At 37.7% G+C, this 16,410-nt stretch overlaps 1 protein-coding gene across 2 annotated transcripts in view; it reads left to right on the top strand.

Moving 5' to 3' along the window:
* LOC135209205 (synaptic vesicular amine transporter-like) overlaps positions 1–16,410 on the top strand; it is a 132,983-nt gene that overhangs the window by 103,803 nt on the left and 12,770 nt on the right. For both annotated transcript variants that reach the window (XM_064241889.1, XM_064241888.1), the window contains one exon: positions 10,854–10,912. In XM_064241889.1, coding sequence (XP_064097959.1) covers positions 10,854–10,912 — 59 coding nt within the window. The remainder of the gene's footprint in view (positions 1–10,853; positions 10,913–16,410) is intronic.

Raw genomic sequence — 16,410 nt, 5'->3', positions numbered from 1 at the left:
GTTACAGAGAGTGATAAAGAGAGAGAGAGAGAGAGAGAGAGAGAGAAAGTAACAGAGTGAGAGAGAAGGAGAGAGAGTTACAGACAAAGAGAGAGACACAGTTAGAGAGAGAGATAGAGATAGAGTTACAAGGATTAGGATGTCTCAAAGACTTTGTAGGAGCAGGTTTTACTGTGCATTCACAGTGTCCTAATGATTTTGTCTAGCTTTCTTTTAGAGAGAGAGAGAGAGAGAGAGAGAGAGAGAGAGAGAGAGAGAGAGAGAGAGAACGACACGGTTAGAGATAGAGAAAAAGTTACAGAAAGAGAAAGTAACAGAGCGAGAAAGACCTTGCCTTACAGACCTTACATCTTGTTCGGGTTGCCCCAGGTCCCTCAGTGTGAGGCACCTCTAATGTCTACCAGAGAGTTGCTAGTACATCTTCCGGTATATTTTGCATCTTCCAATCTTGGATGGTCTGGGATGCAGTTTAGATATTTGTCGAGCTTATTCTTAAACACATCTACGCTCACTCCTGATATATTCCTCAGATGAGCTGGCAACGCATTGAATAGACGCTGCATTATCGATGCTGGTGCGTAGTGGATTAATGTCCTGTGTGCTTTCCTTATTTTTCCTGGTATAGTTTTGGGCACTATTAATCTACCTCTGCTTGCTCTTTCTGATATTTTTAGTTCCATGATATTTTCTGCTATTCCTTCTATCTGTTTCCATGCCTGAATTATCATGTAGCGTTCTCTTCTCCTTTCTAGACTATATAATTTTAAGAATTGTAGTCTTTCCCAGTAGTCTAGGTCCTTAACTTCTTCTATTCTAGCTGTAAAGGACCTTTGTACACCTTTGGAGAGAGAGAGAGAGAGAGAGAGAGAGAGAGAGAGAGAGAGAGAGAGAGAGAGGCATTTTACGACAAAGTAGCTTAACTGCATAAAAATCCCCAGAGGAATCCTTAGACTTCTAGACTTGAAAGCCTGATTTAAAAATGTTAAAGAAATGTATGTATATCGTTCCGCGAAAGAGAGCATGAGTCTCATAAAGAAAGCCTTGGTGTGGACCTCTGGACCCTGTCTAACCAACCGAGACGAGCAGTCTAGTAGGAAAAATGAATTATGTCAAAATGATGAGATGAACTTGTGAGAGAGAAACCTTTCGTGAAAATACGTGGGAAAAATAAATTGCAAAATTGATGTCCCAGCCAACGCTACTGCTGAGAGAGAGAGAGAGAGAGAGAGAGAGAGAGAGAGAGAGAGAGAGAGAGAGTTAGGCTCCCACATAATGATGTGCGAGGAGGCAGAGTTCCGGACCACCTAAAACGATAATGATAATAAGAAGAGGAAGAAGAAGAAGAAGCAAGAATCATCGTGCATCGGCCAACCACATGATGAATGTGGAGGAGATGGAAAAGAACTAGACTCTATACGAATGCTCTCTCTCTCTCTCTCTCTCTCTCTCTCTCTCTCTCTCTCTCTCTTGATCGTATCTTGGCTATTTCGAATTTTAAATTGGAAATATATATCGCCTCTTTCTTCTGATTGATGAGCGAGTTTTTGGGACGAAGATAAGAAGAAGAAGATTGAGATGGAAGTGGATGGTGGAGGAGAGAACTTGGCGCCAAAACGGGGGTATTACCAGATGCACTTTCCTAGGACATTCAAATCGGAGGAAAAACATTTTTTTTCTTTTTTTTTATTCCGCATTTTCGCTCGTTCCGATGCGGTCTCGATGATGCCGTGCTATTAACTTTCATATTCCCGATTGATTGAGTCTCTCTCTCTCTCTCTCTCTCTCTCTCTCTCTCTCTCTCTCTCTCTCTCTCTGGGTATGCCTGGCCTAGTACTAGTCACTTTTGAGGAAGGCTTAAATATCAAAGATTAACTTTCAGATTCAGGATTGATTAATTGATTCATTCTGTGTGTATGTGTGTGTGTGCGTGCGCGCTTGTATACGTATGTATGCCTGGCCCCGTGCTAGTCACTCTTGAGGTAGACTTAGGCCATCAATTACTCTTTGCAAACCTACAGTTCTTCGCTGTTATAATACAAGCAAGATGGCTACTACGAGAGAGAGAGAGAGAGGGAATCTTGCATATAAATTAATTTGAGCCTCGTCACCCAACAGGGTTTGGATTCGCTTCCTATGGCTCTTGAGTGGAAGTTTGTAGACCTAATTTTGACCGGTAATTGGTCGTTAAGACAAATACCATCAGTGTTAATTTCCAGTTGCAACCTAGCAACGGTGCATTTTGAAACGAAACTAATTATTACTCTTTAAGCCAGTCCATTATATCTCCCGTTCTTGCCACTATACCAAATAATCTAAAAACGGCCTACTACAGTACTTTCACTTATTACTTTTCACCACATCTCACTCGCAGTTCTTCTTAACACCTCACATCAACAGCTTCAATCCTTTTTTCCTCCCTTCATTTCCACTTAAGACCCACACTTCACTGCCATCAAGGAGAAGTTGGCTCAACAGCCTCTCCATACGTTCTCACTAGCTTTTATGGATAATTTATTATAATTTGAGAATTTTCTCAGTCTCTTGGTAAGATGTCCTACCTCTCTTGGCCTATTTTATCTCAGAGTGTATATATATATATATATATAATATATATATATATATATATATATATATATATATCACTGTGAGATACTTAGAGATACGTACATAAAAAAAATGCTAATGCGAAAACAATTAGTAAATGAAAAAGATAAAAAAATAGAAATAGCTGAAAAACTGAGGACGGAAGAATAGAAATAGAAAAAGAATAGAAAGTTGGGAAGAAGGGGGATTTTGCAATAAAATCGGAAACTATCTGGATAATGAGGAAGCAGTTGGTGCCGAGAGCGACATTTGAAGGCATCCAGTTTTATGGGAGTTTATGTGAATTCATACGGCTTGTGTATGAATGCACAAACACTGTATGTATATATGCACAATGTATGTGTATGCAAACCTTATGGATACACAAACGCCAAATGTATATATACACTCCATGTGCACATAAACTTTTTATACATACTTTATATATAAACGAACATTGTATGCATATATACACACTATATGTGTACACAAGCACTATTTAGACACAAACACTATTTATATATAGCATATGTATACACAAACGCCGTATGTATGTATACACTGTGTTTATACACTGTATGTAAACACGAACCATATAATATATATATATATATATATATATATATATATACCATGAATACACAAACACCCTATGTATTATGTATACATACAGTGTATACATACGCACGGTATAAAAACACAAGCACAGTAAGTATACATGCCCAACATATGAATACACAAACCATACAGTGTTGTAAACGTACACACCATATGAATACACAAACGCCATGTATACGTACACACCGTATGATACACAGACGCTGTGTGTATAGATACACACTATATGACTACACAAACACCGCATGTATTTACACATCTACACAAACACTAATCAGCGTATTATGCACCTGATAACTAGTTAACTATGTTGATTCCGACGTATATTATAAGGTAATATTTATTCCTCAGTTGGGCTAAAGTTTTTTTTTTTTTAATTTGAGAAGAAAATTGTGCTTTTTTTATGAGTATTTTTTTTTTTTTTTTTTTTTTTTACACTTTATTGACTTGAGAGAGATGTTGATGTTCTCTCTCTCTATCTCTCTCTGTCCGTCTGTCTGTACCTATTTTGCTCTCTCTCTCTCTCTCTCTCTCTCTCTCTCTCTCTCTCTCTTTACCTACGTCGTTCTTTCTTTCTCTCTGTCTCTCTCTCTCTGTCTCTCTCCCTCACACTGAGGGAGCTGGGGAAACCCGAACGAGCTGTAAGGTAAGGTCTCTCTCTCTCTCTCTCTCTCTCTCTCAGTACAGTAGCAATGTCATACCTATTTTTCAAGGCCATTGACTATTACCAAGGCTTTCAGGTGATTGCGATCTACCTCGGCTTCGAAGACACTGTCTCTCTCTCTCTCTCTCTCTCTCTCTCTCTCTCTCTCTCTCTCTTCTCAGGGAAACCTAATTGTGAGGCAGAAAGCCATTAGCGTCAGGTGTCTGCGAAAGAATGGCGAATGGGGAACTCGACAAGACAGCTCCACGGCGGAAGAGCGCCCTAATTAAACGGTTTTGGAAATCACACACACACACACGTGTGAGAGAGGAGAATGCACATGAGAGAATACACATAGGTACACCTTTCCACGTCGCCTGAAGGGAAAGGAATATGGGAAAGAGTGATGGAATGGGATAGGGGGGCGTCTTTTGCGTCTAGTGATGATGATGTTTCGCGCGCTTTCACTCCGCACCTGTTTAGCGTGCGGAACTGTGTGAGGCGACTGTCGCCATTCGCTGCCATTTACCTCGATTTTTCGTTTATTCATTTTTTTCATTATTTAATTTTTGCAGCTTTCAAACTCCCGTCTCTGAGCTCGCCGACGGGTTTTGATCGCGAAGATGATTTTGAAAGAAGTGAAGGGCATTTTGGCGGTTGTTGGCATTCAAATATCTGTTGTGCTTGAAGTTGCGGTGATTGTTGCCATTTGCTTCCATTTTCTTTCATTTCCAACTTTCCGTCTTCTGGTAAAAGGACAATAGCTTCGTTTTCCGGAGACTTTTAATTGAAATATTGATTTGTATCATAGATGCTACGTTGTCTCCTACGTATATCATCAGGATCTAGACGTTCTTCCTCAGTTTCCTCCTCAACCTTCCCTCAACCAGCTACTTCTGGCGGTTGTCTATTCGCTATTCCTTCATCATCATCTTCCTACACATTTTTCTCATCCTCCTCCTCCTCCCCTCCTCCTCCCACGTCAAAAGAGGCCCTCCATTTCGGCGTGTATACCTCTGCCTGTCACATCTCGTCCGAAACCAAAGCTTTGTCTCCCTTTGCTCGCCACAACAATGACAACAAGACAGAGGGAGGAAGAGTCAATCTCTCTCTCTCTCTCTCTCTCTCTCTCTCTCTCTCTCTCTCTCTCTCTCTTGATCTGTCACTTTCTCTCTTTTCTCTTCACTTTCTTTACTTTTTTTGTCCTGATTCGGAGGTCTGATAATGTATCTGTGGATGCTTTGAACGTTGATGTACTATGCAGTATATACGCGTATTCATACACGCGCCGGAAGATGGTTGACACGTAGGTAGGCAGCTAGCCGTCTGTTGCCTGATTTGTTTGAGTCTGTCGTCAGGTAGCTGTTATCTGTGTCTGTTTTCTGATGTCTCATGTGTGTGTGTCTCTTGTCTGATGTGACGCAGGTAACTATTCTCCGTGTGTGATGTCAAATGTCAAATATCTGTTACCTGTGTCTGCTGTCTTGTCTGATGTGTATGTCTGTTGTATGATGTCTGTTGTGGGTGTCTGATATCTAATGTCTGAATCTGATGTCTGTAGGCTGAATTATATTATCTGGTTCTGTTGGCTGAATTATATTGTCTGTTGGCTGAATTCTGTTATCTGATGTCTGTTGGCTGAATTTATATTGTCTGTTGGCTGAATTCGGTTATGTGATGTCTGTTGGCTGAATTATATTGTCTGTTGTCTGATTCTGTTGGCTGAATTCTGTTATCTGATCTCTGTTGTCTGACGTCTGCATAGCTGAAAAGTTCGAAGCATGTTGAAGTAATTGAAATCATCTTGATATGGCTTGCGTATACTCATTTCCATATGTTTTTCTCTTTGTATATTTTTCTCTCGTTCCCACCCACCTTTACCTTAATGAAGAAGGCATAATCCAAACCAAGAGGCGTCCCTGCGAAATATTTATATAAAAAAAAATAAAATAGAAAATAAAGAAGACTCCACTTCCCTGGTTGGTTGTTGACAAACTCAACTCGACTTTGTCTAGAGAGGCAAGACGAGCATTGTTGCAATGTCAGCCCTTTTGCGCCCCATTGTCTGGTCCCGGTAATGTATATATTAAGCGGATGCGAGTAAGAGAATTTCTCGTCAGGTTCGTACGATTTTTCTTTTGGATGTTTGTTCGTCTGTCTGTTTAAGGAGTACGATCATTTTTTTTTCTTTAAGGAGTACGATCATTTTTTTTTCTTTTTTTCTTTAAGGGGTACGATAATTCTTTTTTTATTTTTTATTTTAGGAGTACGATTTTTTTCTTTAAGGAGTACGATCATTTCTTTTTTTAAGGGGTACAATATTTTTTTTTTTAAGGAGTACGATAATTCTTTTTATCTTTAAGGTGTATGATAATTCCTTTTTTTGAAGGAGTGTAATAATGCTTTTTTTAAGAAGTACGATAACTCCTTTTTTTATAAGGCGTACAATGATTTTTTTAATGAGTATGGTAATAATTTTTTTTCTCTCTAAATAGTTTTAAGTATCGTACTCTTTACGATTATACGATAAGACCTTTTTTTCTTCTTCTTCTTAAGGAGTACGATCCTCTTTTTTTTTTCTTTTTTTTGTCTCTTTAAGGAGTACGATGATTCTTTATTTCTCGGCTTCTTTTAAGGAGTACTAAATAAGTCTTTACTCCTTCTCAACAAGCACGATAATTCTAGATTTTTTCTCCTTCTTAAGGAGTACGATCATTCTTTTCTGTTGTTACGGCACTTCAAGACAAGACAAGCTGAACAAATGATTATGCTTTATAAAACGTATGTTCGTAGTCCACTTGAATATTGCAATATGATATGGTACCCACGCTACCAAAAGATATTGCACAAATAGAGAGTGTACAAGGGTCCTTTAAAAGACTACAATTTTTAAAATTATATAGTCTTGAAAGGAGAAGAGAACGCTACTTGAATTCAGTCATGGAAACAGAAAGAAGGAATAGCCGAAAACATCATGGAGCTAAAAATATCAGAAAGAGCAAGCAGAGGTAGATTAATAGTGCCCAAAACTATACCAGGAAAAATAAGGAAAGCACACAGGACATTAATCCACCACGCACCAGCATCGATAATTCAGCGTCTATTCAATGCGTTGCCAGCTCATCTGAGGAATATATCAGGAGTGAGCGTAGATGTGTTTAAGAATAAGCTCGACAAATATCTAAGCTGCATCCCAGACCATCCAAGATTGGAAGATGCAAAATACACCGGAAGATGCACTAGCAACTCTCTGGTAGATATTAGAGGTGCCTCACACTGAGGGACCTGGGGAAACCCGAACAAGATGTAAGGTAAGGTAAGGTAAGGAGTTCGATGATTCTTTATTTTACTCCTTCTTGAGGAGTACGATAATTTATTTCTCTCCTTAAGGAGCGACAGTTCTTTCTTCTAATTAAGGAGTAGCCTACGCTTATCTCCAGTTTTTGTCATCAACTTTTTGTCTCTACGAAGTACGACAATTCTTTGTTCTTGTCCCCCTAAGGAGTACGATTCGTGTATTATGTCTCTTGAAGAAGTACGATAATTATCTCTCTCTCTCTCTCTCTCTCTCTCTCTCTCTCTTCTCTCTCTCTCTCTCCTTAAAGAGTAAAATCATGTTTGTCTCCTTAAGGAGTATGATAATTTTTTTAGATCTCTTAAAATAGTACAATAATTCTATCTGTGGTTGTTTTAAAACTAACAAAAAGGAAGCTCTTATGTTAGTGTAACGTATGTATGAATACGACCCTCCTATGTTTGCTGGTCTCCAGTAAATAAGTATAGTTTCTAACACGCGTCCTCGTCTGATCCACGTAGGTATACCAGACCAGTCCGCCGATGTGATTCCCGAATAACGCCAATAGTTGGTCCCGATAACAACCGGGAAATTTAAAAATTGCGACGAAAATCCTGCCTCGTGGAACTGTCCTGTTAATTGGGGGTAACAAGATTTCGACCGGATTTTCCCCATCGACGTCGACCCCCCCCAAAAAAAAGAATAAAATTGATTGGATGGGACAGAATGATATTTAAAATTGAGACTTAATAGGATATATGTATACCCCCGTCATATTGTATAGGGCTGCAGGATTGCTATCTCTCTCTCTCTCTCTCTATCCAATTGCCCCCACGGGAATGCTAAGCGGATTAAGATCTAACCCTCTCTGTCAATATGCCGGGTTCATTCTCTCTCTCTCTCTCTCTCTCTCTCCGTCGAATTTGTTATGGGTTTATTTTATGTTCTGTTGCGTCTCTCTCTCTCTCTCTCTCTCTCTCTCTCTCTCTCTCTCTCTCTGTACTTTGTTGCGTTTGATTTTCATGTTCCTTCGTATCTCTCCAATCTGTTAGGACTAGATCTCTCTCTCTCTCTCACGTGCGTATTTTTGCGAGTATATGTCTTTCTTTGCAGAGTTTTGTAGTTCATTTTTCCTGCCTGTTTTTCAGAAGTTAATCAATTTATTTAATTATTTATTTATTTATTTATTTATTTATTTATTTATTTGTTTATTAATTTATCGCTTCCGAGGAAATTCTGAATAGTGGCTACTGAGCTTAAGAAACTAAGAAACTATTGATTGTATTGATTTACGATTACCAATTTGCAGCCTTTAGGCTCAGTAGTTGTTGAGAGTCGAGGACGGGCAGACTCTAAATTACCATCTCAACAGACTTCTTGGACAGAAAACCAAAACGGTATTTTGACATTGCAGAACGAAAGAAAACAGCAACTATTACGAGTTAGTGGAAGGGAAGGAAAATGTTAGGTCATATATCCACGACGGATAACAAGAGAATTCTTCCGGGTAATTTTGAATTATTAAAAAAATAATTTGGAAGTGTATAAAATAATTTTGAATTGTTTAAAAAAAATTTGAATTATTTAAAAAAAATTTGTAATTTTTAAAAGATAATTTGGAATTATTTAACAAATAATTTTGATTTATTTGAAAAATAATTCAAAATTATTTAAAAACTAATTTTTAATTATTTTACAAAATAATTTTGAATTATTTAAAAATAATTTTGAATTATTTAGAAATAATTTTGAATTATTTAAAAATAATTTTGAATTATTTAAAAAATTAATTGAGTTATTTAAAAATAATTTTGAATTATTTAAAAATAGTTTGAATTATTTCAAAATAATTTTGAATTATTTCAAAAAATAATTGTGAATTTTTTTGCAAAATAATTTTGAAATATTTAAAAAATAACTTTGAATTATTTAAAAACCTATTTTGAATGATCTAAAAAAAAAAGGTTTGAGATCTAAAAAATAATTTTGAATTATTGAAAAAATAATTTTGTATTATTAAAAAAGATCGATTCTTTTTCTGCCGGAGATTCGATCTCGGTTAAAAGCCACAATTTAGATGTAAATTTCCCTCGGTCCCTTCCGCCCCTTCGGAAGAGGAGTCCACGCCCCTGGAGATCTTAATTGCTTAGCCCAGTGCCCGATCTCTCTCTCTCTCTCTCTCTCTCTCTCTCTCTCTCTCTCTCTCTCTCTCTCAGTATTTTTTCATAAATAATTTCGAGTTTAGATTTGATGTCTATTTGTTTTCTCCATGAACATAAGGTATTATATAAATAAGTTTATATAATACATTCATATTATATTATTATATATTATATTGTATATTATATATTATATATTATATATATATAATATATATATTATATATATATTATATATATATATGAGATATATATATACGTACAGACGCGTGACTGCCCAGGCGATGTTTACCCTATGTAGGTCGTAAGCTACTTTCTGGTGTGTACTTAAGACGTGTGTGTGTGTATTTAGAAGCCTGTGGCTTTTATAAGTCATTCCTAAGTGGCGTTGATTGACTGATGTCTACTAAAACTGGCGTCATGGTTCTAAGTGGCGTATCATCTTTGTAGTGCTGAACTGAAGTAATCATCAGCTGTTAGCTGCAAAAACAATAAGAAAAAAGCTACCAGTTGACGAATAGCTGTTAGCTTAAAAAATACTTAAAAAATACATTGCTTTTGAAGTGCAGAACATAAGTAACTATCAGCTGACGAAGAGCTGTTAGCTTAAATAAAATGCTAAAGAAAATTGCTTTCGAAGTGTAGAACATAAGTCGACGAATAGCTGTTAGCAGCAGAAATAATCCAGAATAATGACTTGAACTTTCCCTTCAATAAATTTAACATTTCAGTCCCCTAACGAACTGGACGCCTTGACAAACTTAAGCGTGGGATGTGACTCCCTCCCCCACTTATTATTGAAAGTAAGAGAAGGGAATTATTATCTCTCACAAAAGAGATGATTAAAGAAAATTTTCTGATCGCCGCTGATGAACGGACCTCCGCCTAATTAATTATGGGACCGTGGAAAATGAAAAAAGAAATTATCTCTCTCTCTCTCTCTCTCTCTCCTCTCTCTCTCTCTCTCTCTCCGCTTTGGCGGAATGATTAGATGATACTGGTCGGGAAAAGTTTTGCCCTGGGAGAGAAAAGAGAGAGAGAGAGAGAGAGAGAATTTCTCGAGTTCAGATATGTAGCGTGAGATATCCGGTGACATTTAGATTCGTCTACCCTAACACTGCATAACTGAGGTGTCTTCAGCTCTCTCTCTCTCTCTCTCTCTCTCTCTCTCTCTCTCTCTCTCTCTCTCTCTCTCTCTCTCTCTCTCAGCAATCTTTAGTACCTTATATTTGAAAAATACTCTTGAATTTTTTTGCAGTCACATTTACAGATATAAATTTTTGTGTGTGATATATATATATGGTAAAAAATTAATTATATATGCACATATATGTTATAAAATATTCAAAAGTCCTTGGGCATGCCTCAAGGGAGGAAAATGCATGTCTCCGGGACTTCCCTCAGGCCACCTTTGGCATCGATGTCAAGTGGGCGGGGCTTATTCCTTAGCTTAGGATAAAGCCAGCACACTCATATATGGTATGTTTCTGCTCTCTGTATTTGTGCTTGTGAACCAGTATCCTAATTTTATTAATATGTTTTATTCTCTTCGCAGGATTGGCTACAGCATACCCATGTTTGCAGGATTTGTTATAATGTTCATCTCTACTCTGAGTAAGTAAAAATTTATGATTTTTATGGTCTAGTTCAGTTAAACATTAACATTTTTTAGTCCTGTTGTGGGATCTACCTTCAATTAGCTGGTTTATTGATGATATTCTTAGAGTAGGTGTAGTCAATTATTTCTTGTTTTATTGTCACCTTATTTCATTAGTTCGTGTATGTCTAATCTCTTGACGCAGTGTCTCGCATTTAGAAATATCAAAGTCCGATTTCTCAGTGGAAGAGCTTTGATAAGATTATTCATTGCTCTGTTGTTTTTGTTGTACTGATGGAAGGAAAGATATTTAATTTTGAGAGGAGAGAAAAACCAGTGTTCGAAGACTGTTATCAAGGCTGCAAAACCAACATAGACAGTTTGCTTCAATAACAACGTAGAATTTCCGCACAAAATATAAAAGTGACTGAAGAAAAATCCCACAAAACTGATCATTCAGAGACCTCACACGAATATTGACATCAAAACCCCCCGGGGACCTGCCCCCTTCACCCCTATATGTATTCTGAACTCCTTCAACTAAACCCTACGCACAGTCCTATACAGAGGCGGAAGGAATCCGAATTTAAGAATAATATTGACTCGGGATGACACCGCTCCCTGAAGTAAATTGGTCGAATCACCGCTTTGGGGAATGGCAACAGAAAACGGGATGAGGAAATTTCTCTGACCAAACAGATAGGATTCAACGAATGGTTCTTTGAGGCGATCTTCTTAGTAGGATTCTGTCCTTCTGGGGTTTTCTGGTTTTGTTTGTATTCTTCTTCTTCTTCTTCTTCTTGCACTTAAGGCCAAGGACACCAGGGCAGCTGAAGGAACGCATTGTCAGGCATCTTAAGAGATATGTCAACAAAACAAAAATTCACAAATCTTGTGGTTCTGGATAAGAGCAAATTGAAGGGTGAACTCACTTGGTTGAAATCGACTCTTTAGAGCTTTATATTAACAATGTTAACATTGAAATATGCTGAAGATTTAGGATGGTGGTTTTCGTTGAGCGTCAAAATTTTCCATTGATGGAAACTTACTTGGAAATAAAGGAAAATGAAATATGAAAAAGAAAGAAACACACACACATACATTTATATATGTGTTTATGCATGTGTTCGTGCGTATTTGTGTACGTATTACAATCTTAAATCCACAACAACCCTCGTTTATAATGGCTCTCTCTCTCTCTCTCTCTCTCTCTCTCTCTCTCTCTCTCTCTCTCTGTGCAGTGTCATTCAAATCTAGAACTTACGTATACTAGTTGTTAGTCATGACAATTCCTACTAACTCCTCTGGTAACTGCAGTATAATTCTTGACAATCCTCGCAACGAGAGAGAGAGAGAGAGAGAGAGAAGAAGAGGAACAAGGAGAGAGAGAGAGAGAGAGAAGAGAGAGAGAGAGAGAGAGAGAGAGAGAGAGAGAGAGAGAGAGAGAGAGAGAGAGAGAGAGATTGAATCTGTAGCGATATCGCTAATTGCTTTGAAGGAAGAGGATTCCTCTGATTGGTAGGAATTAATTTCTTATTGAATCCGAGAGACCTCGTTCCAGTGGTCTGTCTTCCAGTGGCATTCTGAGCTGAAGTTGCCCAGTGCTTCGTGCTGAAGTTTGAAGTTTACCCGGAGAATTTCTTCGGGGCAAATGAAGTTCAAGTTGATGTCAGTTGGTTGAAGGCGAGTTTGATGTGGTGCGGATGTCTCGACTGAGAAGTTCATTGAAGGAATTTGAAGTTGTTGGAGAAGTTCCTCGAAGGAATTTGAAGTTGGTTTTGGTCGGCTGAAGTTGAGTGCGAAGTTTAAGTACAGGCCTGGGTTTCTTAAAAGTTGAATTTGAGGTTTTTCCTTTATTCTGTGAGAGCTTTCAAGGGAGAAGTTTTCTTCTTTATGCTGAAGGAGAAGTTCCTTCCTGTCTATTTTGCTCTAAGCTAAAGGAAATTTGGAGTTGATGTTGGTTGGTTGAAGTTGAGTGCGAAGTTTAAGTATTGGTCTGGGTTTCTTAAAAATTGAATTTGAAGTTTTGTCTGTGAAAGCTTTCAAGGGATAAGTTTTCTTCTTTATGCTGAAGGAGGAGTTCCTTTCTATTTTGCTATAAGCTAAAGGAAGTTTGAAGTTGATGTTGCTTGGTTGAAGTTGAGTGCGAAGTTTTCTACCTGTGCTTTGTGTTCCTGAATGGAATTTTTATGTGTGAAAACTCAGAGTAAATATTTTGATTCACTTCCATTCCTTCTCTCTGTGTCGTCGATTTTATTTCAGAAGTGAATAAATTTAATATATATTTTTAATAAATTTATTTTTTAGCAGCAAGTCATTGCAATAAGAATTTTATTTACTCCAACTGGTACTATAATATTTTTGCATTTTGTATGTGTATATTTTATACGGCTACACACCTATGTATACATTTCAATAATGATCTAAGCATAAACGTGTTGACAAGAAATTCATGTCCAGCTACAAAAATTATTTTAAAAAACTGGACCAACTCCCAGTAATTAACCTATTTAAACACTTTATTTATATGTTGTAAATATGTGCACCTCGTATTCGTATGTATATGGATTCCTATGACGACCTAAACACCCAAATTATTATTCATTCAGTCAAAGAAAACTCTCTTGTGTCCTAAAAAAAAAATGATTATCTGCTGTCTACAGCAACCTCAGCAGCGCTCCAAGGAACAACAATAGAGAATAGACGAGAGAGACTCAAACTAGATGAGCCAAAGCGATTGCTTTTCATTAGCCCGGACGCCGCCATCATTCCACTCCCTCCGTGTCCAACTCCTGATATATATTCGGGGGAGAGGGGAGAGGGGGATGTCCTCCTTTCCCCTTCCTCCAGCGCCCCTTCCCATTCCCAAACTGGACCTAATACCAGAGTCATTTAGCTAAAAGGTCTCGGGGAGCATTGTCTTTTTCTTTTCTGACTTTTTCCTTTTAATTACATCACGGGTCGAGTTGTTTTGGTGTCGTAACTTCCCACATTAAGAGCGTCCGTCTGATTTTTCCTCGGCGAATTCCGCTTCGACCTGTCTGTCTCGATTGTGTGTGTGTGTGTGTGTGTGTGTGTGTGTGTGTGTTTTGGGGTGGAGGCTGGGTGGGGGTAATGTTTGGGCGGCATGTGGGGGGAATATTTGGTAAAGGGGTGTGTGGTCAGAGAGAATCTCTTGGGTAAAAATGGCGTAGTTGGTGTCTCATATTGGTATTTGTCTTAGCTATTTATCTATCTATCTATCTATCTATCTATCTGTCTATCTGTCTATCTAATATATATATTATATATATCATATATATATATATATATATATATATATCAATAATATATATATATATATATATATATATTTATATACAATCTTTCTATCTATCTATCTATCTATCTATCTATATATATATATATATATATATATATATATATATATATATATATATATATATAAAATCAAGGCTGTAAGATCAGCTGACTGCCAACTTGTGAAAAGAAATGCACTTGAGAAGATGAGGGAACCAGCACACGTAGAAAAACGAATGAAAATAATTCAACATAAACATACCAACACAAATATATACATATATACTTATACATTATTTATACATAAACGTTCATCGAGTTCAGAAGATCAGTACTTCACTGCCGAATATATATATATATATATATATATAGATATATATATATATATATATATATATATATATACTTTTTCCCTCATCGTTGCCGTTTATGCCATACATGAATGTTTATGTTGCATGCAGTTGCAATTTGTTATTCATATCCTATGTATAAAGTTTGTGAATATAAGCATACTTTATGTAAAGCATAAAAAGATAATGGTGAAGGTTAATTTGATATCAAGTATTTTACAGCTTTATTTATCCTTGAATGAGAACCCCCCCCCTCTCTCTCTCTCTATCTCTCTCTCTCTCTCTCTCTCTCTCTCTCTCTCTCTCTCTCACACACACACACACACACACACCATTGTTGACAATGCATTTGACACTACAAACTCTCTTTCTCTCTGTCTCTATTCTTCCTCTCTCTCCCTATCTTGTGTTCTGGTATATGACTTTTGTCAACTCTCTCTCTCTCTCTCTCTCTCTCTCTCTCTCTCTCTCCTCTCTCTCTCTCAACATTGTTGACAATGCATTTGACACCCCAAACTCTCTCTCTCTCTCTCTCTCTCTCTCTCTCTCTCTCTCTCTCTCTCTCTCTCTCTCTCTCTTATTCTACAAAGAGACCTTAACAAAATATATGAATGGGCAGAGGTAAATAGGATGGTATTTAACGCTGATAAATTTGAATCAATAAATTATGGAGACAGAGAAGGAAAGCTATATGCATATAGGGGACCTAATAATGAGACAATCACTAATAAGGAAGCAGTTAAAGACCTTGGTGTGATAATGAATAGGAACATGTTATGCAACGATCAAATAGCAATTCTATTGGCAAAATGTAAAGCAAAAATGGGAATGTTGTTACGGCATTTCAAAACAAGAAAAGCTGAACACATGATTATGCTTTACAAAACGTATGTTCGTAGTCCACTTGAATATTGCAATATGATATGGTACCCACACTATCAAAAGAATATTGCACAAATAGAGAGTGTACAAGGGTCCTTTACAGCTAGAATAGAAGAAGTTAAGGACCTTGACTACAATCCTTAAAATTATATAGTCTAGAAAGGAGAAGAGAACGCTACATGATAATTCAGGCATGGAAACAGATTGAAGGAATAGCCGAAAACATCATGGAGCTAAAAATATCAGAAAGAGCAAGCAGAGGTAGATTAATAGTGCCCAAAACTATACCAGGAAAAATAAGGAAAGCACACAGGACATTAATCCACTACGCACCAGCATCGACAATGCAGCGTCTATTCAATGCGTTGCCAGCTCATCTGAGGAATATATCAGGAGTGAGCGTAGATGTGTTTAAGAATAAGCTCGACAAATATCTAAACTGCATCCCAGACCATCCAAGATTGGAAGATGCAAAATATACCGGAAGATGCACTAGCAACTCTCTGGTAGACATTAGAGGTGCCTCACACTGAGGGACCTGGGGCAACCCGAACAAGATGTAAGGTCTGTAAGGTAAGGTCTCTCTCTCTCTTTCTCTCACACACACAACATTGTTGACAATGCATTTGACACTCCAAACTCTCTCTCTCTCTCTCTCTCTCTCTCTCTCACACACACACACACAACATTGGTGTCTATGTATTTGACACTACAAACTCTCTCTCTCTCTCTCTCTCTCTCTCTCTCTCTCTCTCTCTCCCCGTGTCAGACACGCTTCTCTACATCAGCACCTTGGCCAACCCCTTCTGTAATTTTTATTGACGATTCCAGGGGAGACTTCTTCATCATCGGCTGCACTTAGAAACCCAATTTCCAAGAGGGATGTCAGGCCCTTTCCTTCCACCACCCTCCCCCCCTTCCTTCCCTTCCCTTTCCCTTTCCCTTTACCTCTAACCCCCCACCCCACCCCCTACCTTTTCCTA

This window comes from Macrobrachium nipponense, chromosome 37, assembly GCF_015104395.2.
Source record: "Macrobrachium nipponense isolate FS-2020 chromosome 37, ASM1510439v2, whole genome shotgun sequence".
Taxonomy (NCBI): Eukaryota; Metazoa; Arthropoda; class Malacostraca; order Decapoda; family Palaemonidae; genus Macrobrachium; species Macrobrachium nipponense.
The sequence above is the reverse complement of the archived record's forward strand: the minus strand, read 5'-3'. Positions and strand labels throughout refer to the sequence as shown.